At 53.0% G+C, this 23,105-nt stretch overlaps 7 protein-coding genes across 7 annotated transcripts; 2 read left to right on the top strand and 5 right to left on the bottom strand.

The window, feature by feature from the left end:
• Positions 1 to 2,236: 2,236 nt before the first annotated feature.
• On the bottom strand, positions 2,237 to 4,562 carry BDP81DRAFT_367171 (CRAL-TRIO domain-containing protein). The gene is made up of 2 exons (XM_060586533.1): positions 3,501 to 4,562; positions 2,237 to 3,429 (listed from the first exon to the last, which is right to left on the bottom strand). The coding sequence occupies exons 1-2, from the start codon at positions 4,079 to 4,081 to the stop codon at positions 2,694 to 2,696; spliced, it is 1,317 nt and encodes a 438-aa protein (XP_060449915.1). The 5' UTR covers positions 4,082 to 4,562; the 3' UTR covers positions 2,237 to 2,693.
• A 2,238-nt stretch (positions 4,563 to 6,800) lies between these two features.
• On the bottom strand, positions 6,801 to 8,793 carry BDP81DRAFT_504640 (uncharacterized protein; the record flags this gene model as incomplete). Its single annotated transcript, XM_060595628.1, has 4 exons — positions 6,801 to 7,131; positions 7,206 to 7,592; positions 7,645 to 8,061; positions 8,119 to 8,793. Coding segments are annotated over 4 exons (1,725 nt in total), but the record flags the coding sequence as incomplete, so codon positions are not given.
• A 2,719-nt stretch (positions 8,794 to 11,512) lies between these two features.
• BDP81DRAFT_458133 (ARP2/3 complex 20 kDa subunit) lies at positions 11,513 to 12,408 on the bottom strand (the record flags this gene model as incomplete). The annotated part of the gene is made up of 5 exons (XM_060593376.1): positions 11,513 to 11,599; positions 11,695 to 11,739; positions 11,793 to 11,918; positions 12,023 to 12,349; positions 12,406 to 12,408. The coding sequence occupies 5 exons, from the start codon at positions 12,406 to 12,408 to the stop codon at positions 11,513 to 11,515; spliced, it is 588 nt and encodes a 195-aa protein (XP_060449913.1).
• Positions 12,409 to 13,163: 755 nt separating this feature from the next.
• On the top strand, positions 13,164 to 14,917 carry BDP81DRAFT_458132 (ubiquitin carboxyl-terminal hydrolase; the record flags this gene model as incomplete). Its single annotated transcript, XM_060593375.1, has 2 exons — positions 13,164 to 13,179; positions 13,233 to 14,917. 2 exons carry the CDS (start codon positions 13,164 to 13,166, stop codon positions 14,915 to 14,917), a joined length of 1,701 nt encoding a protein of 566 aa, XP_060449912.1.
• Positions 14,918 to 15,360: 443 nt separating this feature from the next.
• BDP81DRAFT_309666 (uncharacterized protein) lies at positions 15,361 to 15,692 on the bottom strand (the record flags this gene model as incomplete). Its single annotated transcript, XM_060583564.1, has 2 exons — positions 15,361 to 15,519; positions 15,579 to 15,692. 2 exons carry the CDS (start codon positions 15,690 to 15,692, stop codon positions 15,361 to 15,363), a joined length of 273 nt encoding a protein of 90 aa, XP_060449911.1.
• Positions 15,693 to 17,867: 2,175 nt separating this feature from the next.
• On the top strand, positions 17,868 to 19,114 carry BDP81DRAFT_458130 (phosphoglycerate mutase; the record flags this gene model as incomplete). The annotated part of the gene is made up of 4 exons (XM_060593374.1): positions 17,868 to 18,046; positions 18,228 to 18,491; positions 18,747 to 18,965; positions 19,036 to 19,114. 4 exons carry the CDS (start codon positions 17,868 to 17,870, stop codon positions 19,112 to 19,114), a joined length of 741 nt encoding a protein of 246 aa, XP_060449910.1.
• On the bottom strand, positions 19,112 to 22,119 carry BDP81DRAFT_131350 (S-adenosyl-L-methionine-dependent methyltransferase). Its single transcript, XM_060581744.1, has 4 exons — positions 21,947 to 22,119; positions 21,361 to 21,595; positions 20,941 to 21,027; positions 19,112 to 19,802 (listed from the first exon to the last, which is right to left on the bottom strand). Exons 1-4 carry the CDS (start codon positions 21,988 to 21,990, stop codon positions 19,245 to 19,247), a joined length of 924 nt encoding a protein of 307 aa, XP_060449909.1. The 5' UTR covers positions 21,991 to 22,119; the 3' UTR covers positions 19,112 to 19,244.
• Positions 22,120 to 23,105: the final 986 nt, after the last annotated feature.

The following is a 23,105-nucleotide window of genomic DNA, read 5'->3' as shown; positions in this document are numbered from 1 at the left end:
GTGAGACATGCACACATACACCGAGACTATGGAGAGGAAGAGTGGATTAGACGGGAGAGGGGAAATGACAGTGAGAGAGAGTAAGAACACGGAGATTCAGTTAGTCTCTGGATGTGGATGGATGTGGCCTGGCCTCTCTTCGGGCCTCGTTCGTTTTGGGCTGGGGAACCTCTAGAGGTAAACACAACCCTGGTCCGTGTTGCGTTGCGTGTGCGTACGCGGGACTCTGTGTGTGTGTCCTCTCTTCTCCATCTATCCCGTCCTTTTCTCTCTCACTCTCGTCTTTGCCTCTCTCCTCCACTTGTACATACACCCTGAACATGGGATCCTTCATCCTGCTGACTTACGCTCTAGCCAACTACACGGCCGGATAAGCCGAAAGACCAAAAGTCAGCTTCATCAAGAACTCACAACCTCCAGCAACCAGTCCATGGAATAATGGGTTTACAAGATTGAGGTTTCCGATGACCCTCGTGTCGTTGAAAATCAAAGGTTCAAGTGTCATCTGGTTGCGTTGCTTGTATCTTCTCGGACCACCTCCTGCGTTTTGCTTCAATCGCCGGCGCCACCGCCGTGCTGCTGCGCTGAGCCTCGCCCCGATACAGGCATGATGGGCAACACCACACTTTACCTGCATCCTCCTCCTCGTCTCGACCACTCGCCGTATTGGGTCATCCATGTCGGTTCGGCTCGATTGGGGGCAGCAAGCAAACAGCTCCTGATATTGATCAACTTCGACTGTACTCATAAGATGTAATTCGACCAACATACAATAACATCTGTATAGTCTAGGATTTCTACTGATGATTGCCACTTTTGATAATTCTCAACGATGAAGCTGCGACTTTGACTGATATCTGGCCAAGTTCATCATCATGAAATCCGGGTGGCATGCTCAAATGGCGAGTGAGGCATCATAATCTCCGAATCATGTCGCACTTGAGAATATTCTATCTAGATTAAGTGGCCCAAAATAGCCAACATGACTGCAGACAGCCAAGGAGAAACTTATTTGAGCGGCCAAATGCCTTGATTGTCATTTATTCAAGAGTCTCTTCCTGGAGGAAGTCACTTCTTCTTCCATTCAACGTCGGGGCTTGAAACACCCGCTGTAGTCCAACACACTTGCAAAACAAGACACCCGAATTATCATCGCTCACAGATGGCGAGAAAGCAAATGTTCAAACATGGCGTATTGAGCTATTTAGAAAACTACTCACTTGTTTCGTGCCGAATTGAGACTCGGTGTAAGTCCTGATGCCCTCACTAGCTGTCTACGAGAAGACATCACGAAGCAGAGATAACGATGCCTGCAACAGTACCACTACGAGGTCTGAACACCGCATCTAATGATTGATGTCAATCTTGCGCTGTATCCAAAATCAGTCATGCCCCAATTTTCACAGCCGCTCGTCCAGATCGGTCACTTGGTGGCACTCAGGCTTCAATCCTCAGAGACTCAGGTATGCCCCAACAGGTGTCCGAGACTTGTGGCCATCAAATTGCTACGAACATCCCGAACGCCAGCAGTCTCACTTCGCGAACATCAATTAGTTGTACGCATGGACACCTGTGAAGTTATTGTCTAAACCCCATGAACTTGCATGAGATGGACCACTCACGACCTTGATTGACGCTGTAGATGACAGCAGGAATGAGGTCAGATGCTCAACTTCCAGTATGGGCTCAAGTTGCAATTATGGAGAAGAGATAATTGCCGATTGAATGGATGAGAAATCGGTTGTAAGTCATTCCTTCAAGCTCCGACGATTGGTGGCTAGCATAGATATAACCTCCCCTGGTTGATTTCACTGAGATGACACCATCCGCGTGGCACCCGCCGCCTTCGATACAGAAGCAATGGTTACAGGGACAGGTTGGGTGCAACTCATCGCCTACTTGAGAGAAGAACGTCTCGCTCGAGTCCATAGTATCCAGAGCTTGTGGTAATTCAACGCATCAACGAATAACAACTCGAGAAAATCACGAGATGTAACGATGCTCAATCGCGAAAATATGTGAGGGTGCTGCCACTTTACTACCGCTGCTTATCCCCCCGGGATGCGGGTCGAACAAGGCAGGTGGGTGCGCAAACCACCCGGCGGGCACAATCACCACACCCTCTGAGGATATCCATGCACTCGGCTGGCAGACCGCCAAACATGGGGGAGGAAGAAGCAGCTGAAGGGCAAGGAAACGCAGCACAGTTTCACTCTGGATGGGGCTCTCCTCTCTTCGAGTCAGTTTGACACATTCTCACATGCTCAAGGTTCCAGCGGGTTTGAATGGTCGAATTCGATTTTATTTTTCTTCCTAACCTAGGTATTAAAGAGGAGACATTCCCATCCTTTCCTGCTAGTCTCTCTGTTCTGATCCCATTCCTTTCTGTCTTCGATCGAAAGATTTGAATTCGAATTGACAACGCCACAAACACACACTAGAAGGGTATTATGGCATGAACGCAAGGAGAAAATGCAGTGGGCGAACTCCGGATTCTGCCCCCTCTCTTTCTCTCTTGAGAAAGGATTGAGCAAATCCTGAATGCCTGGAAACCCGATGGATCTCTTGCGACAACATCATTCTCATGTTCCCGAAAAACCAACCAAGGTCCAGCCCACAGATTCAAAGGCATGTAACAAAAGGAAAAAAGCCACGAATAGAGAATCAAACCATGCAAGCCGTAAAGTTATCCTTTAGGCGGCAGCGGTCTTGGCCTCCTCCTTGGCCTCGGTCTTGTCATTGATGCTCAAGTCGGCAACGGTGGGAACCTCGGTCTTCTCAGTCTCAGCAGCCGCAGGAGCAGCGTTGACAGGCTCAGAAGCGACGGCGGGCTCGGTGACAGCAACCGCAGGAGGGGTAGTCTCGACGGCCTTAGTCTCAGCGGCGACAGCCGACGGAGCCTCGGCGGCAGGCTGGGCCTCAGTCGCAACAGGCGCGGCGACGGCGGGGGCAGGAGTAGCATCAGCCGCGGGCTTCTCGACAGGGGCCTCAGCCTCTGTGAGCTTGACGGTCTGGCCGGTGGTCTTGATGCCCTCAGCGTTTCCGCCGTACTCCTTGGGGAGCGAGTCCTTGTAGGCCGGGAGCTCCCCGCCCAACTCGTTACCATAGCCGAGAGGGTGGAACTTGGCGATGGTCTTGGGAGCGAGGAAGACCTTCATCGCCTTGAAGACCCAGCCCATCAGAGCGGGGATGTTGACGAAGTACTTGTGGACGAGAAGCTCAGGGTAGGCCATGGCGAAGATTCTGATGGTCTCTGAGGAGGCGGCCTTGACAGCGGGATCCATGCGGAGGAAGCTGACGTTGAGGTAGTCATGGACCTGGATCATCTGGTAGGGGTCCTCGCCGCCATCAGGAATGGCGGTCTGGACCTTGTCGAGGTTAAGCTTGCGGACGCTGAGCTCCATAAGGGCAGCGCGCCACTTGATGAACCTATTTAGATGTGTAAGTCGGATGCCATTCATGTGATGCTGGAATTCTCATCTTCTTGGGTTGGTACTCACTCATCGACGTTGCCAAAGGTGGCCTTCTTGTCCTTGACGGCTCCGTAGATGTTCCAGGTGATGATCATCTCCTTGCCCTGGGCGTCCTTGTGGGTGGTGACATAGCCGAGATCGCCAAACTTCTTTCCATCGAAAGTGACCTCATCAAGAAGCTTGCCAGGGTTAGTGTCACGACGCCAGATCAGAGCCTTCTGGAGCTGGTCAGCAGCCTTGGAGACATCGTCCTCGTTGGCGCGAAGGAACTTCTGCAAGACGACGGTGGTGGGAACGTGGGTGTCGTCGGAGAGCTGCACACCCCACATCTCGTTGTGCTTGGCCTCGGCCAAGATGGCGGGAAGCTTCTCAAAGAGCGAAGACAGGGGAGTCTGGGCCTTGTCGACGGGCTTCTCGGCAGCAGGAGCGGCGGCCTTCTCAGTCTTCTGCTCCTGCTTGACCTCAGGGGTGGCAGCAGCAACGGCGGCGGGTGCGGGAGCGTCAGCCGAAGTCGGCTCCGCGGCAGGTGCAGCGGCGGCCGGCTGGGCCTCAGCAGCAACAGCTGGGGCAGGTGCCGCGACGGGCGTGTCGGTGGTCTGAGCAGACATGATGGGATCAGAAAAATCCGTGAGTGAGATGAGTCTGAGAGTGAAAGTGACACTGAGAGGATGTCAAGGAATGAGTGTGGGAAGTGAAGGGTGAAAATTCCGAGAGTGACAGCTCCTGGCTGGCGTCTTTTCGTTCGGAAAAATAAGATGATAAGAAAAAAAAGTTCAGGCCGGTTTTTCTGCCCCAGCCCCTCTTGCTGCAAAGTCGCGTCAAGTTGCCTCAGGTGTGTACGAGAGTGTGTGTAAGGTAGGTAAGGTAGCGTGCGTGTGTGCGCGTGTGTAGTATCTGTCCCGGTCTGTTGGGGTGACTATTATTTTTTTCCCTTAAAAAGTGAACGTGTTGTTGGGTAACGAGGCAGGCAGGCAGGCAGGCCAGGCGGTAAGATAAGGTAGGTACGATGAGCGAGAGGATGGGAGTATGAAAGGGAAGGTACGTAGGAATTGCAACTGGAAGGTACGTGGTGCGCTCGGGTACTAAAAGTAATTGAATCTGATGGGAGACGGAAAGTGGCAGCAACAAACAGACCACACACACCACACAAGAAGCGGCAACGTCAAGTTGTGGCAGCAACGGCAACGGGAAAGAGCAATGGAACCCAAAATCACCCTGTCCACTTCATGTTCCAAGGACCAAGGGTCACTCCCATCCTTACTCCCATCACCATCTAAGGTAAGGTAAAGTAAGGTAGGTGGTACCTTGCCTTAAGTTATCCGTACCTACCTATTCTTACAACTTCAGCCCAAGTACCTAAAAGTAAGGTACCTTACCTGTCATGCTTCCACGCCAGGCCGTTTGCCTTTCAACCGTCTCGAGTGCTCTGTGCGTTGCTTCCGGGGAAACTCGAGGTATCAACCCATCCAGTTGGGTCATGTCTTTTTGATGACGATGATGCCGCCGCCGCCACTGCCACTCACTCTTCGTACTCTCACATCCAATACAAAACAATCTCAGCTGAGCTGGGCTGCAGTCCTGGCCTGTGCAGACGGGAGAGTGGAGTGGAGAGGACCCCCTTTTTCGCAGGTGATTTGCGCCTTCTGTTTCGACGGAGCTTGGATGGGGTCACAGTCCTGACATGTAAACTCCTTGTCCTCAACTTCCTTGTCCCTAGTTGTTTCTTCCTTTTTTTTTGTTCTTACTCCATCCAACGAAGCTTCATGAACCAAGGAAAGCAATTGTTGTTGTTGGATTCAATGTTTGATACCGATTTTCCCTCGTTGGAACTTGCAAATTGAGCAAGGCCCACTGCCTTGACAAGCTATCCCTACTGTGCACGACGCCGCGAGTTTCCACTACTCGAGTCACTCGACCTCATCACTGATCGATGGACCGATGTAACCTCAGAGTCTGTGGTGCTTCAATATGCTGTATTAGGTAGGCAGAGGGAGCACGATACGAAGACTTGGACCACAAGACGATGTGAAGGCAGCACGCTGCACGAGTGATGGACGCCTCTCCATCAAAACGGATATCTCATCAAACCCTTTCCACCCCCAGGGCCCCAATTACCTCCGATCTTCCAGCCTCCAGGCCATGCAGTGCTAATGTGCCCCGCCATAATCAGCCGCCGCCGAATGCCGCTAGCCAGTCGTCCGTCCGCGCCGTCAAATGTTTCAAGGGCTTTTTTGTCCTTCTTGTCCCTGCCGCAGACCATTGAGTCGGTCGTCCAGGTTAGTGCAAGCGTCGGGCCAAAATAAGTACGAATACCACTGAAAGTTACCAACACCTCCGAGCCCGGTGATCTCCCAAGCGACGCTCCGGTACCGTCCAAGACCAAAACCTTCCATTGAGGAGGAAGGCACGAAGGGAAAAAAAAAAAGGGCCCCGCTCCGTTGGCCCGTGCCTGAAGTAGGTGCTTTCTCGCCAACAAATCTACCTTACTAGAGAAAGACCACTGTAGCGGGTCGGCAGAGCGCCTAAGGTACCGTAGCAAATGGAAGCTGCCAGATGCCCACTGAGGGTCACCCTATCGAGCTCCCTGGGCAGGTTGCGCCTGCCGCGTGCAGGACCGATGGACCAGCTGCCGCACGATGCCGGGCGATGCCGCTCCAGGTCTAGGCGGTACCTGCAGCTCTTAGTGCACCCTTCTCCACTCCCCCTTCGCGGCATTCTGACTGGTCCATCAGCCAAGAGTCCCCCATCTGGTGCTGGCTGACATAAGACACTCCACTCGCCAACTTCAACCTCAACTGCACAAACGGGACGTTTGCCATCGCCCAGTCAGCCCTTTCGACGCCATCACGCCGTCTACACGCCACGCGAAACTTACGCCAGCCTACCTGACGTTGTGCCCCCAACGACGGGTTGACGGGAATGTTTCAACCTGTCAAGAACAAAGGAAAGAAAGGGGGGCCCAACGGCCAGGTACCAGAAGTTTGTAGAGAACTGCTCTAGAGGTCTTATTGATCGGATATAGAGAATTTCAACCACTCGAACCCGCTATCTCAGTAAGGTAATCTCAGAAGCCTATCCTCCACCTGTGAAAGAAACCCAGAAACATCCATAGTTTCCAGATGTCAGCGTGCGACAAACCAAAGGACTCCATCCTGATTTCCGAGCCCTCATTCCTGTGCTTGACTCGTCCAAACCCCCCAAGGATAGAAAAGCCCAAGAAACAACCGCAGAATGCAAAACCATGAAAAACCTAGGCCCAACCGCCAAGCCAAGTGCCTTCCGTAAGAGCAAAAGTGCAGATAAGCAGAGCTAAAAGGAGAAAACCGAAGCAGTGTGCAAACTTCATTCGTCGAAGCCATCTCAGCACCCCATTTTTGCCTCGTCTTGTTCCCCAGGTCTGTTGTACTCTACATTAGTGACCAAGAGCAGGAGTCAGGGCGCGGCGGATGATCGCCTCGAGCGTCTGGTACTCGTGCATGGCAAGAGTTGCAAGAGTCATGCGGTCGAAGTCAGGTCCGACACGCAGGTTCAGCTCGCGCCAGAAGAAGCCAAAGTAGCCGTCGGTGGCATCGCCGATGGTGCACGTCTGGCACTTCTCCTGGAACGACTGCATCTCCAGGTGGCGGGTAGTCTCCTCGCGGATAACCGCAATGTACCACTGCGAAAGACGACTGGTTAGCTCAAACTCTTCATTCCCGAACCATCGTCCAGAGGAAAGACCGTATGACTTACCTCGATGACATCCAAGGGAACGCCATTCTTGGGGACCAGCACGTAGAGGTGGCGCCAGCTCTCAGCAAAGCGCGGCTGGCCAAAGGAGCGCTGCTCCATCTCGCTCATGTCGACAATGAAGGCAATGTCGTCCTTCTGGGTAATCGAGAAGCCCTCGCAGCGCATCGCCGCGGCGACGACTCGCTTGACTAGACGATGAGTAAGGTTGACCTCGTCACGCTTGTCGCGGATGTTGCCCACGAGGATGCGGAGAAGATCGCACGTAGCCTTGTACATGGCATGACGCTGCTGAATAGTGACGTGGTTCTTCATCTGCCAAGGGAACTTGGTCAGGGTGCTGATGAGGCACTCGAAAGGACGCTGAGGGCACTCCTTCGAGAAGGGAGACTGTAGGATGGTTAGCCACAGGCCCATAAGCACACGAACTGAGGGTACCTACGCGGTGGGGAACCTCGACATGCTTGACGAGCATAGTCATCTCCTCGTTAGACACGAAACCCTTGAAGTTGTCCCAAGGCTCCTCGTCGTTGTTGGGGAGGATGTGGGGGTGAAGACCAGCCCAGAATACACCCCTGGCGTTGGGGAACAGGTCCTTCATGAGAGCAGCCTGACTAGAAAGTTCAATCTCGACAGGGCGCTGGCCGATGCGGGTGACTCTACCACGGTCGAGGTTCTGATGATGCTTCTCGACGGCCTTGGAGGCATCCTCAAGGGTGTGGAACTCGACATAAGCGTCAGTGGTCTTGCCAGTGACACGCTCCATGATGATGTGAACAGGCTCATCCGTGTCATTGAGCATACGGGAGTTACGACCCAGGATAGCAATGATCTCGGAGCGGTTGGTGACGAAAGGAATCTGGCAACGTGTTAGTGTCTATGACAATGACGAGGAAAGGCCTTGGGGTGAACAAACATTTCCAATCTTGATGACGCCGCGAACCATGAAGTGAGAAGCGCGGGGGGGAGATTCAACGAACGGGAAGTTCACTTGGTGCATGGCCTCATTCGCGGTAGGTCGACCAGTGGGACCACCGGTGAGGCGGTTCAGCTGCGTCGATCGCTGAGCCCGGATGTAGTCAGGCACCACATCGCCGTAAGTCGCAACAGCTTCCTCAAGCTGGTAGCCACCCTGAAAAGTACCCTGGTAGGGGGCCTGGTAGGGGGCCTGGTAAGGAATCTGATACGGAACGATTGCCAAACTGTTTTCAGCAAGAGGCAAAGCTTGAAGCTGCGGCTGGGACAATCCCGCCTGCTGGGCAGGAGCAGGCATGTTCGGGACATTGGCAGCATGTCCTCCGTTGTTCGAGTTGGGCTGGTGAACCTGACCGGTGGTATTGTTCGGGACGGGCGGCTCAGCATCATCGCGAGGGAGATTGTCGAAGTGCAAAGTGTCGCCTGTAGCGGCAGGGAAAGAGATCTGGCCAGTCGCGAGCAAGTGGGTGGTATCGATCTGCGAGCCAAACATAGGCGGCTGAGCAGCGCCACCGTGCGAAGCAGAAGACACGAAGGGATCCTGAGTGCCCGAAGCAGGAGTATTGACACCATTGTGCACCTTGACCAAGTTGAACTTGGGAGGCGCTCCAAGGTGGCTCATCGTGCGTGGAGCGAAGTTGCGTGGCTCCGTCATGAGACCACTATTGCCGACACCCTTAGCCTTGGGGGTATCGCTGCCGAGACTGGTTTCAAAATCATAATTATCATCAGCAGTCAGATCACTGACTTCCTTGCCGCCCTGGTTGTGAAGCAAGCCAACGTTGTTCTGGCGGACAGGGGTCTGGATGCCCAAGTTGCCCATGGAGGAGCTGCCAGTGAGCTGGCCGTGGTTCGCCTGGCTGGGCATCTTCGGGCGTGTAAGGCGATAGCCGTTTTCGACTGGTACATCCAAGTAGGAGGCTGCACCGTTCGAGCCAGATCCAAAGTTCTGGGCGGGGATCGACAAACGGCCCTGGATCTTGCCGTTGGTGCCAAGATACTGAGGCGTACCGTCAAGCTCAGCGATCTCGGGCTGATCAATCTGGAGGCGAGTGTTAGATCGGAATATTGCTGATAAGAGAGTTTCGAGATGTTGGATATATATACCTTGCTAGTGGTCTGTTGGACCTGGGAGGAGTTGGGAACCCAAGGCGAGGACGAAGGGTTGAGGCGGGAGCCGGCCAAGATGTAATGCTGGCCCTGCTGGTTACGACCGAAAGGATCAGCGTCGAGGCGGGCGCCTCCAGGCTCACTGTCGTACTCGCCATTCTCAACGGCAGTCTCCGTCTCCATGACAGTCTCCGGCAAGGCGCGAGGCTTGTATGCAAACTGAAGGACACTGTTACGCGCGCGCCGCTGCATCTGCGGTTGTCCCGTCTTGCCCTTCATACCAGGTACCTGAGAGTATACCATGATGTGCAACACTCAGGCGTAATCCTTGTTGAGAACAAGGAGAACAAGAATGATGTTGATAAGGGATACTGGTGGCAGTAGATGTGGTGAATGTACGTGATGACAGTAAGTGCTCTGGAAGTATGCGATTAGTGAATGATTGAGCCACTAATGTGAAGAAGCTTGAGAACCAATGCCGGGCAAAAGTATGAAAATAGGCGAGTGTGACCCGGGGATGAAAGACAAGGCGAGAGCAAGCGACTTGAAGAGGTGGGGGCAGAGGATGCCAGACAAGGCGGGAGCGCACAAGGTGAAGGAGATGAGATGCTAAACACAAGGTGATGAACGCAGGAGAAAATCTGGCAGATGTGACAAGCCGATGGAAAATGGCGGAAGCAAGGCGAGTGACTCTCCCTTGTAGTCGATGAAAGCAACATCTAAAGGATTGGCCCGATAGCGCAATTGCTTTCGTCCGAGGAAGCCTTCGTCGCTTCTCTGGGATAAATCGATAACTCAGGAACAGACGAACGAGACTGGAAGAAGTCTCATCGCCAAGAAGCAATGCGATGAAGATTTGATGGATGATGGAATGCGCTAAATTGTGTAGAGAAGGAGACAACTTACTCTTACTGCTGGAAAGGTAGATTGGCCCAAGAAAGCAGTTGAAAATCACCGTACAGTGACTTGTGGGTATCTGTTGATGGAAAGTTGTTAGAAAGAAAGATGTGGAAAGGTGAAAGGGATAAGAGCCAGAGGGTTGGGGGTGGAAAAAAAAAACGACCTCACCGTCGAGCAAAGCCTGAAGGGACGGAAGGAGGGAGGAAGAGGGGGAGGTGGGACGATAAACAACCAAAAACAAGGTGAGAAGAGCTCTCTGCTGCCAGTTCGTTGCTTCTAAAAAGAGGACTTGCGACGAGAAGACGGGTGAGAAATAAAATAAAAGGAGGCTTACCAGAGGCTGAACGAGTATCGTAAGAGGCAGGTAGCCCAAACAAGGTAGAGCTGAGAACTGAGGGGATTTTCGGTTTGTGTTGTCGATGAGCAAAGGTCGATAGAATCAGCAGACCCTGTAGACTGTGGAATCAGAGTCTTGAGTACAGGATTGCACTTGAGACACAGATTGCTTGTCGTGATGATGTGGGAGGGATTCGCTGATTGAGGTTGTGTGGTGGGTAGGAGAAGTGGGAAGGACAAGTGAGAAGGAATCCGAGTTGAGGTGAGAAGAAAAGTGGGAGGAGAGAAGAAGATGTGAAGGAAGAAGAGGCTTCTGATTCAGGGCATTGAGGGACGCCGAGGCGGCAGCAGGATGGGTGGTTGTGTATTCCATCGTAGCCTGGTGGGGTGGGGGTGAGTATTAGGTCGGTGGTTACATGCCGGGTCAGGACGACGACAGTGGCAAGATTGGGTTGCCTTAAGGCGCAAGGCCTCTTGTTAAATAGAATTGGTATTAGGCGTCTTACGGTTCTCAGAAAAAGCTGATTCCATCTACACTCGACAACCAGCATAACCTCAATGGCACGGGGGCGACAACGTTGAGCAGACCATCGCCGGGGCGAGTAAATTAAGTTGTGTAGCGTCGTCGTCTTCGTGACGGTAAGAATCCATCCCTGGATTAAGCTCAATGACCAGCTGTTTCTCGCTCCAAAATGAGGTCGACATAGTTGTTTCCGAACATGTGATACTCCGTCTCGCAGTACCACATGGGCTTCAGACTTTCTACAACGATTCCGTGAGTGTAGCAAGGAGTTACATCAGAACACGCAGCACTGACATGCAACATGTGATCGGGAGACAGTTGTGTTCATAACGGTAATTGTTTATCAAAATGGAGGCTCCATGTCGTTCGTTCCCACTCGGCCCCGGATTTGCGGACCAATATCAAGGTTGGAACCATAGTGGATCCCGGTATTACGGGAGCGCTCGAGCCAACATCCAACTCCAACTCATGATTCCAGTCCATGACTTCTACGTGACCGAGGTCCTCGTTCAAACCACACGTTTCTGGCCGTGAGATATTTGAATATGAGCTCCTAGCGTGTGAGACGCGTGTTGTAGGGTATTTTAATCGAACTAAGGGGGTCATCAGCTGCGTCCGCTTGGCGCTGTAATTGCGAATATGACTTACGGGAGTCAGGAAAGATTCAGCAACGAATCTGGCTCTCGCGTTCAACTGTGTATTGTCAGAAACTGCACGGCAGAAGGATCAGGGGTGAAGAGACATACGAAGAGCTTCATTTCCGAAATCTCCTTGTCAACCTCCTCCATGAATTGGATAATAAAGTCAACCAGCTTGTGCTTCAGCATCTCCTCGGTGTGGAAGTTCGTAATCAAGAATGAAATATCGTATCCCTAGTAAAGTAAGTCAGCGTGACGTTTTGATATGGATGTTATAAGCCACGTGGCATTGCAGCTCCTAGAAGCTCCGCCAAGTACTTTCGTGGTGTGTCTCGTACCTTGATTGGCTTCCTTCTCAATATGAAGAACGACTCGGCTCTCTGCGTCAGGAAACGAGTGAACTTGTGGACGAGGATGTGCTCGATCTCGTCGGCCTGCTTGATCTTGATGGATATCCGCACGGAATTGATACTCGGCTCGATCAGAACTCGCTCGTTTTCGTTTCGGGCAATCGTAAGGGGCGTCAGAAGGACTTCGGGCGATGTTTGAGCCTCGATCTCGGGGACATTGTGACGTTCGGCGGTTTGGGAAGCGAAGTTGGAGAGCGTCAGGGCGGACGTCAGACTGCTCCGGACGGCCTGGAGATAGGGTCGCAGTGATTGAGACTGTATCACAGCTGTTAGCAAAGAGGCAGGTCCTCCAATCGCAAGCATTCACTAACCATGATGGAGAGACGTGACCGCGTCCAACCTTTGGTGATGCTGAGAGGTTGGAGTTGGATGTTGACCGCGGGGCTCGTGAGGTTGGCTCAGCCGGAAGCCTGACGTTTCGTAGTGGGGCTGGTAGCACCGCCGTACCTTAGCTCCACATCATGCGTAGCTGTCACCGCACTTCGCTGATTCAGCCGGAAGCTATCTCACGTGATCGTCGAGCTCCTTCCTTAGTGGCGATCCCCCACTTGTGCCCTTTACATGCATATTATGGTATATACACTTAAACATTTGGGAAATCTCATCTCAGCGGACTAGGTAGGCAAGCTTCACATATGCTCCACGATAGACTATAGCAGTGGGTACCTATTCAATTGCTTAGCATTGAAATGCAGGATATAAATTTCATAAGCTTTACTGGTTTCTCTCGAGACTCCTTGCCCCCGAAGATGCTGGAAGACTGTCGAATGCATGCGGAAGTGTTAGGAACAAGGGCATATTGCCATAAGCGAATCGGCAGCTGAAACGGACCCTGCAGGTACACCGCTTCCCCGCTACGTTGCCGTGTGGTCCTTTGTACTACCTTGCCTCCCTTACTGCCCGCCCACCTCAAGGTTCCATGCTTGGTAGGTACTGACGCAACCCACCTGGTGCCTTCAACCAGCTCGTCCTTCAGCAGTCCGTTTCGCAACGAGGTTTTATTCCCAACACACTGCAAAAGCTACTCCCAAACTCTGCAGCAAGGCCGACCTGAATCGCAAAAACAACGATGGCGTCAATACCCGGTAAGCAGCATTACCCAGATAATGCGTCTGATGTTGTCTGACTTGTCACACAGTCACCGTTAGCCATCAAGGCACCAAGTACAAAGTCGAGATCGATACCTCCTCCAATGGCGAAACCTTCAAGTACCAGCTCTACAGTCTGACTGGCGTTGAACCTGAGCGACAGAAGATTCTCGTCAAGGGCAAGCAAGTCAAGGATGACGATGACATGGCCAAATTCGGCCTCAAGGCCGGCGCCACGCTGATGATGATGGGCAAGCCGTCCGGAGAGAACGCAGATCTCGCTCGGCCCAAGGAAGCCGTCAAGTTTGTCGAGGACATGACCGAAGCCGAAGCAGCCCAGCAGGAAGGAGCCACTCCCGCCGGCCTCACCAACCTGGGCAACACCTGCTACCTTAACTCGACCCTTCAAACCCTCCGATCGATCCCCGAACTCCAGACGGCCCTGACCACGCACAAGTCGGGTAGCGGTGGTGCTGGCAGCAGCTTTGGTCTGACTTCGACCGACATCGCCACTCAGCTTACCGATCTCTACAAGAACATGTCGGAAACACAGGGTGCCATCCCCCCGCTGACCTTCCTGAGTACACTTCGCATGGTGTATCCCCAGTTCGCCGAGAAGTCCAAGACTGGAGCCGGTTATGCCCAGCAGGACGCCGAGGAGGCCTGGTCCCAGATAATTTCCCAGTTGAAGCAGAAGCTCTCCGAGTCTGAGGGTTCTTCATTCATCGACAGCTACATGGCTGGAGAGCTTCAGTCAACTTTGGAGGCCGATGAGCAGGCTGCCAGAGACGGTGGAGAGGAGGCTGTCAAGTCAAGCGAATCTTTCCTCAAGCTCAACTGCCACATTGATGCTACTATCAACCACCTTCGCGACGGTATCTTGGCTGCTTTGACCGAGAAGTTGGAGAAGAAGTCTTCGGTTCTGGATAGAGACACGACTTACACAAAGAAGTCCCAGATCTCACGGCTTCCCAAGTATCTTACGGTTCACTTTGTGAGATTCTTCTGGAAGCGGGAGGTGCAGAAGAAGGCCAAGATCATGCGCAAGGTCACCTTCCCCCACGAACTTGACGTGGTTGAGTTCTGCACCGATGAGCTGAAGAAGGCCCTTATTCCTGTGCGCGACAAGGTTCGCGAGATTCGCAAGGACGAAGAGGATATTGAGCGGGCCCGCAAGAGACGCAAGATCAACCCCGTCGACAGAGGCGATGTTGCTGGAGCTTCTGGGGGCCCCGAGGGCAAGACAGCTCTGGAGAAGGCCAATGACAAGAAGGCCGAGAGAACTGGAAAGCCCGTAGCCACCACTTCGGATGGCGACACGGAAATGACTGAGACTTTCAAGACCGACGCCGAGGTCGAAGCTGAGAAAGATGCGGCTCTCACTGCTGCGAAGAAGGAGCTCTATGCTCTGGTCAACCAGGATCTGGCAAAGGACGAAGGTGCCAACCAGTCCGGAATCTACGAGCTGCGTGGCGTCGTCACTCATCAGGGAGCAAGTGCCGACAGCGGTCACTACACTGCCTATGTCAAGAAGACTGCCCCTGTCGACCCCAAGACCGGTAAGAAGGGCGAGGAGGACGGCAACTGGTGGTGGTTCAACGACGACAAGGTGTCGGAGGTGACCCCTGACAAGATCGATGCCTTGGCGGGTGGTGGCGAGTCGCACTCTGCTCTCATCTGCCTCTACCGGGCCATCCCTCTTTCGACGATTGATAATGAAGGCAAGACCGAGTAGGAAAATTTAGCTGCTCAGAGCTCTTGAGGGGGCATCGACTTGGCGTTTTCGAGCGATAACGAGGTTATGGGAGGCATGCAAAACGAGCCGGTCACAAAGGAATAAAGCACTTTAGGGCATAGATAGACGGATTGACGAATGTAATGGATGCTGTTCATTACCCAAAAGTGGTGATCGCTACAATTATTCCTTATCTTTGTGTACAGCTTGCGAATGGTCTTCCGTCGACCTGATTATACAGAATTACCCATGGTGCTTATCAAGGCCCTACGCGTGGGCTGATCGCTCTTGCGTTACCGCTGATCGTGGTCTTCTGCCTCGAACTACGCGGATCTTCTTAAAATAGCATCCTTTATCCTGCTTGGATGTGCTTCTACTTGAGGCCGAGGTCTTGTTGGCCATGACAGAACGTCCCCACGTCAGACTTTGTACGGCGTCTGTGGTCAACTTTCTGGCTTCTTCACCTCTCCTTCTTTTATCCTCTCATCCAGAAACTCGAGCTTTCTTTCCCATTTCCGGCGCTCCGTGACCAACCGGCCACGCTGGCCCTGCAGAAGGGAAATCTGCTCGTCATGAGGAGACTCCCAGAAGCTTTGTCGGTCCTGACGAGGAACTCGTTAGTTTTCATGATGCAGATTGACGTCTTAGAGAAGTGCCTTACCTCTTTCCATTCCTTTTGTGTCTTCAAGCCTGCGCCATAAGTGGCTCCTGTGAAGATGATGGCGGCGCAACCAGCGGCAGTGAGGCCAGCACGGAATCTTGTGAAGCCGCTCATGTTTTCACAGTCTTTGCTTTTGACACTTTCCCCCTCTTCAGCTTCGAAATATTGGTTCCTTCTGCTAGATTTTCAAAGGTGCTTCACCAATACTCTCTCCAGACTTCTCTCGATTTTTTACTCCTTTTATCGTCCACACCGTTTGACCGTCGGTTCGAGGTGTTCAGTTCGTCGGTCGCGGGAGAGAAGGGGTTCCAACGGGAGCGCGAAGAGACCGATGAGAAGGATGAAGAGGCAGATTCAATCGAAGAATCGGTGGTCGTAGAATCGAGAGAATTGGCTCGCCTATGGCCCTGGGGTCTCTCGAGCGGCGTTGATGGAGAATGTCGTCGCCGGGTCGTTGCCTCAAAGGGATCGTATTCGCAATCGCAATAAGGAGAACAAGAATCGGTTGTTGACGTCGGTGTCGGCGTTGACGGGTCTGTAGCGGGGGCGGGCGCAGCAGAATACGGCCAAGCTGTGAGCTCCAGCGCGTTCGCGTCGGTTGTGTCGGTGCCGGTTATGTCGGTAGTCTCGGTGGCAGCAGTCCAGCCGGGAGTGGAAACGCCGTGGCGGAGGAGGCCCCGCTGCAGACGTTGGCGCCGAGGAAGAAGAGGAGACGAAGGGAGCCCCAGCGCTCTTAGTAATCGTCCTGTCAGAGCCGGGGTTGGCGTGACGTCGTCGCTTCGGGTCATTACTGATGTTGCGGATAATTTCAATCAAGTTACGGGTAAGAGGGAAAGAAAAAAAGACTCATAAGAGGCGAGTTCGTGCAACCCGTTACGCCCTTTGGATTAGGAGGAAGTTACAAAATAACCAGAAAGGCAGTTAAACGACCAAAGTGTGTGGGAGACATTGACCTTTTTGTCGATTGCGCCATTACAAACCCCGGAGCGAGCAAGAAGGATTAAAAGATCAGAGACGTCGAGTAAGAACCACCAGGACCCCAACTGCCTTTTTTCGCTGCCCAGGGCATCCTCAAACGGGCTTATTCATTCTCACTTCTACTGGTAAGTTGAAACAAACTTCGTGAGAGCATCTCTATCCTCCCTCCTCTTCTCCTTCCCCTCACCAATCATCCCTACTCCAAAGCAGCGTCCATCCTCCTTTCCTTGAGTCTTCTGATCTCACATTCGCCACAATTCTTTCTTGAACTCCTAGCTCTTTCTCGCCTATTCTCTCCCCGTCAAGCAACGGAAAGTCGCCGCAACATTCACTTTCGAGCAGTGATCACGATCAGGTAGTTCTTACCCGGGTGGGGTTCTGGTACGAACCCTTGCTCGTTACAGCCCTTGCTGAAACCTTTCCCATGGCGCACCATTACTGAGGATCTCCCTCTGCTACAAGCCCAAAAGCCTTCTCACTCCCCCCCTCCCATCCCCCGTCCTGACCTATCCTGGACCGCATAAAACCAGACAGATGTCACAAAGCCGGATGACGAAGGGGTAGATGGGACGCAGCCTGCGGCAAGTGCACGCGAGAAGCGGCGGACTGCTACCGTTTCGATGGCCTATGCTGGGGTCAGGAGAAGATGCGATACAGGGGCCAGTAAGAGGGGGGCAAAAGGCTTGTCTTCTCGCTTGTCATCGTCGGGGAGATCAGAAGAAACATCGGGCACACGACACTGGAAAGAATGTTGAGAAGAGACTCAGCACTGCCGCTCCCGCATGACCTTGGCTCGAATTGGCAGATGTCGTTGGATCTTGGCCTGGACCGTGGATTCATCGGCCAAAGTTGGCACTTGCAGGAAACGAACCATCAATGAGCTGTGTCATGGCCAGCGCCGTCTATGCTTCCACAAGATCTCTAAAGGCTATGCGCAGAGCTGAGATGGAGTGCAAAGACGGGAAGAGCAGGAAGGCTGGAAAGCCAAACTCGGTAAAGGCAGAAACGTCATGTCAAGCCCATCCGTCTCAACTTCCTCTCATTCACAACCCACCATTCCACATCAGATTCCGAGCCCCTTTTCATGCGTTAAACGTCACAAGCACACATACACACGTCAAGATCTCGCTGCTGCTGCTGTGTGACAGGACCAAAAGCTGACTCGGGGCGTCCCTGCGCCTCCCTCCACTAGACCCCGAAGAACACTTAGACATCGGTAGAGATCGCATAACATTTCCCACCCACCACCATTCTGAGGTTACATCCGCTGTCAAATCGGCTTTGCGAGACGTTTTAACTGCATCAGCCACCATGACGACTCCCCGCGCCTTTGTCATTCGTCACGGCGAGACGGAGTGGTCCCTCGACGGCCGGCATACCGGCAGTACCGATATCCCGCTCACGGCCAACGGCGAGAAGCGTGTGCGAGCCACCGGCCGCGCTCTGGTGGGCAGTGATCGCCTTATTGTACCCAAGCGAATCTCTCACATGTGAGTTACGTGTAATTATTAAATCGTATGAAGAGCACAGCCAGTTCTTCCGTTTCAGGGATCCAGACTTGCTCTTCGTCACATGCGTGGCGATCTAGGTCCTTCAAGTGAAGTCACTTAGCACTTATAACATATTTCAAAATCATACTTTCACCATGAGCTCCTGCTAAAGTAAGGTCAGCTACGTCTCCCCTCGCAAACGTGCCCAGCGCACCTTTGAGCTTTTGAACCTCGGCATCAACGACAATCTGCCCTGGAAGGAGCACGGAGAGATCGAGGGCAACGGCCCGCACTGCAACGCCTGCGTCGAGGTCACCGAGGACATTCGAGAATGGGACTATGGCGACTACGAGGGCATCACGTCACCGGAGATTCGTCGCATCCGCAAGGAGCAGGGCCTTTCTGAGAACTGGGACATTTGGCGCGATGGTTGCCCCGGCGGCGAGTAAGTCTTTTCTCGTTCCCCAGAGACATGCCTCTCTCTCCTTCTCCCTCTCTCCTCCTCCCTCTCTCCCTCTCCACGTCAGGTCATCTTGTTTTCCCGGGGCAGCATTGTTGGCGATCTAGCTATCGATGTGGTCGGAACCGTTGATGAGTGCTTCTTGGGAGAGACTGTCATCGGTCATCGACGTAATGTGAAATCTCATACCTAGCCAACGGAGATTTCCAACCCGAGAAGAGCTTGCTGATTCCATTGCAGGAGCCCTCAAGACGTGACAGAACGTTTGGACCGCCTGATCAAGGACATCCGCGACAGGTGGCACAGCCCCGTCATCGGCAACAAGGCCGCGCCCAACGGGGACGTCCTCGTCGTCGCCCACGGCCACATCCTCCGTGCCTTTGCCATGCGCTGGGCCGGCAAGACGCTGCAGGACGGACCGGCGTTTCTGCTCGAGGCTGGTGGTGTCGGTACTTTGAGGTAAGTTTTCCATTCAGGGGTGCGTACTATGTGGCGACGAGCCAGGACTGATTCTGGGATACTACTTTAGTTACGAGCATCACAGCATTGGTGAGCCTGCTATCTTGCTTGGAGGTGCTTTTGCTGTTGATATTGGTGATAAAGAGTAGTGAACACGAGCGTTTCGGTAGACTCAACGTATAACCTTGACGAGTGTGCTCCGCTCGTCTGCAGATAGAAAGGTTCAAGCCAGAGTACAAAGCCAAGTTAGATTCATGACATCTTGAGCCTAATCGCCATCTAAACCTTGGTCCCCCGCGCCAGGAACACCCGCCTCTTCATCCCCTGCCCCGAACCATGACCGTGATGATCATGTCCCTTTTCCTCCCCATGGCTATGTCCATGACCATGGTCCTGTCCATGACCATGGTCCTGTCCATGATCATCATGTCCGTGTCCATGCCCATGCCCATGCCCCCCAAAAACAACACCACTCCCAAGCTCCTCCATCCTAAAATCCCCCCCAGCACCAGCCTGCTCAAAAATACTCCTCATCCTCTCCTCCGAAAATCCGTGATGCATAACGGTATGCGCAGCAGGCAACACATGATCCATCTTCTCGTGCGGCAAAAAATCGAGAATGATAAACACCCCGCCCGGTCTCAACCTCTCCACCAGCCGACGGGCCGAGAGCTCCGGGTCCTCAAAGTGGTGGAACCCGAGACCGACGCCGGCGACGTCAAAGTCGCGGAAGCGGCCGCCATCGTTGCCGTCGTCGGATGCGAACGCCGCGGGGGACGGATCGGACGGGTCCGTGAGGTTGCCTTGGTAGGCGTGCATTTCGTCGGTGGTGAGGCCCTGTTTTGGTTGAGGAGGTGGTCATGTCAGTCATCGGGTCAGCTGAAGCTTTTCTCTTCTGTCTCTCGCAGTCTTCCCGCGTCTTTCCGTTTCTCTTTTTGCCTTTTTCTTTTCGTCTTTTCTTTTCATGTACATTTAAATGTATCATGTACTTTTTTTGCGGCAACTTGCGCAGGGGCTTTTGGTCACGCAATATCTTCCCGTGCGCCGAGCCGTCCGCACAACCCGAGCCCGCACAGGCTTGTTCGGTCCACGGCCGAGCAACTCAGAGGAAGGGAGGGGAGGGGAGGGGTAGAGTGTGGGTTTGCTCTCGAGACGGCAACTTTGTCGAAGCAGAGAAAGATGGGATGAGATGAGATTATGTGAGATTCAGGGGAGGGGGTGGGTAGGGTGAGAGAGAGAGAGAGAGAGAGAGAGAGAGAGAGAGACGAGGGCCGTCCAGAGGGGAGAGGGGAGGGGTCGGATCGAAAACCGCAAAAAGAGAGTGCAAAGGTTTGCGATTGTCCACGTCATGTCATGGCGAGGTTCAGACTTCAGAGGTCAGCAGGGCTGAGATGAGACCAACATGAGGTGTGAGAAGGGTGTGACTCGTGAGGGAACGGACCCGTCCGTCATTCATCGTGGACAACGACGGAAACGCTCAGACGAGGTTTCTGACTTTCTCCCCCTCCCCCTCTCTCCCGCTACACACAGCCACGACAGCCTCGACAGCCTCGACAGCCTCTTTTTTTTCTCACTTCCCCAGAAGATTGTCTGTGCTCTTTGCCGAAACGAGTCCGTGAGCAGGTAGGTATCCGTGTGAGGCGAACGATCCGGTCTTTTTTGTCTGGAGTCGAGCCGAGTCTGGAGCGGCTGGCCCCATAGTCTGGTCTTTTTTTTTTTCTTTTCTTTTGCATCTGGTGTGCGTACTCCGCAATACACACCTTTGCTTCGAAACTCTCCCTCCCCTTCGCTCTCTTGTCACTCTCCACTTGGATGCTGGTTTGTACGTCGTGGGCAGAAAGGCAGGGGGAAAGGGGGAGAGGACTAAGGGATGGTGTGTATGTAGAAATGACAACCGAAAGGGGAAACAGAGCTATTTTGAGGCTTCTCTCGCCCTGTTTGAACCAAACATTCAACGTTAACGTCAACAACGTACCTGGTTCTCGGCCCGGGCGTTGTAAGCTGCCACCATGTTTTCCGAAATGTCTATGCCGACGCAATGCGTCGTGAACTGCGCGAGGGCCTATTGTGTTTTTTGGTGTTAGTGCAAGTTGCCCAACTATGAGTCTACAGCCCAGGCATCATTTCCGCACGTCAAGTATGTTAAACACTTGAAGAAGGAGAAGAAGGATTCGTGGACACAAGAGAGCAATGTGTTACACGAATAGAGAATACACGACATCTGAAACAGAAGCAAACAAACTTGCGTGACGGACAGGAGGTGATTTGTGAGTCGTAGAGTACTAGAGAGGGTGAAGCTCCGCTCACAAACATGTTGTGAGTAACAATAGAACATGAGAAAGAATCAAATCCTTTGATTTCCAAAGGATAAGAAAAATTAAAAAAAAGAACTCACCCTTGATATCAAACCCGTTCCACAAGCGTAATCAAGAAGTCTCACGGACCGGCCACTCGCCGCCGCCGCCGGCTGTGCTGCAGTCTCGCTCTCATTGTCCTCCTCCTCGTCATCATCATCGTCGTCGTCATCAACGACCCAATCGGCACCGATAAAATCCTTGCGCTTGCGAATCTCCTTTTCGAGTTGCAGAATAGTCTTTTCGTACTTTGCGTCGTACTCGGCTGCTAGCTTACTACGCGCGGTTTATTCGTGTAAGTCAACTCGATTCCACTCCATGGTTTTTTTATGTTGCTTGAAGTGAGAAAAATGTAGTTTAAGAAGGATGGGACACATTTGAAAAAGGGAGTTCGGTCTTCTCGTGCAATTCTCAAAAAAGGAGAGGGCTGAGGTGAGTACTTCTGAAAGTGGTGATGAGACTCGAGAGGCTTGGGTGTGTTTGTCGTGCTGCGCATCTGCAGGAACCCGGGAACGGTTGAACGTGGACAAAATTGAATATCACACGCCATTCATCCTGTCATGGCGCTCCTCCTTCCTTCGATAGGCAACGTAGGAAACGGTGTGGAAATGTGAAATTTGTACGTACTTGAAATAAGCCTTGTTGGCGCTTGCAGTATCGTTCTCAGCCATGATTATCGTCGGGCTATATTCGGTGAATGGGACAGTCGGCGGTTATTTTCCCTGACAGATATCCAAGGGTAGTCGACGTCTCGGTGTGTACTCGGTATGTCTAGGGTTATCGAGATCTTGGGGGGTTCGGAAATTCGTCTTCTTTTCGTTGTAACCCCTCTTTGGTGTTCTTCGTCTTTTGATTGGAGGAGGAAAGAAGAAGAGAAATAGGTACGCCGGAGCAAGGGACTACCGTCTGCAAGTGCCTTACTCAGCTTCAACAAAGTTGATTGCAAAAATAGACAGGACCAATATGTCAGAGTTTCTTGATCTTCAATGTGTCTACCTTTAGTTCACTGATGCTGCAACCACTGGGACGTTGCTTTTATTCCTTTTTGCACGGAGAGTTTTCGGTCACTTCGTAGTGTACGTTAGGCTCAGGTCCGCGGAAATGATCCGGCCGGAAGGGGTCCAGCGCTACTAGAAACTCGGCGATGGGAACTTGGGAAGGAAAGAAAAAAAAAAAGTCTCCAGTCCACAAAAAAGGCTCCGGGAGGTAGTCCCCGAATGGAATGATGAGGGGACCACACACGAAAAAGAGTACCGGAGCGGGGGAATGGGATAATTGTGGAGGCACGGACCGCTACGAGAAAGAAAGACTATTAGAGAGAGCCCCGGCACGGGTGGGCAGCGAGGGAAAAGTGAAGCCTGAGGCTGATTCCTGCAGGTGAGGTAAGCTGGCCTCCCCCCCGCTTCAACAGCTTGACAGCAGTCTGTCCATCACGTGACTAGAAGTGTGTGAGACCGGGATGGCACGGGGGCGTGGAGAATTTCGGGGTAGCTTCAATATTGTGGACTCTTCCCCCATCTGGTTGTGGCAGGAGTTCAGTCGTAATAATTAGTGCCTGAATCCAAGGCGGAAGGGGGGAAGGGGGGAAAAGGAGGAACGGCGAACTAATAGAGATCTGTCCCGTTACCCCCTCCTCCTCCTCCTCTTTCCCACCCCGAACCCGGCCTTGCCTTCCTAGCGAAGTTGAACGGTACCTTACCTCGCACCGCGTCTGACAAGAAGGTCGCGGCCGCCGCGCCCCAGGTCTCTCGGGGAACCGGACGAGGGGGGGGGGGGGGTTGGTGGA

This window comes from Colletotrichum phormii (assembly GCF_030913505.1).
Source record: "Colletotrichum phormii strain CBS 102054 chromosome Unknown BDP81scaffold_3, whole genome shotgun sequence".
Taxonomy (NCBI): Eukaryota; Fungi; Ascomycota; class Sordariomycetes; order Glomerellales; family Glomerellaceae; genus Colletotrichum; species Colletotrichum phormii.
This window is presented reverse-complemented; position numbering and strand designations above follow the sequence as displayed.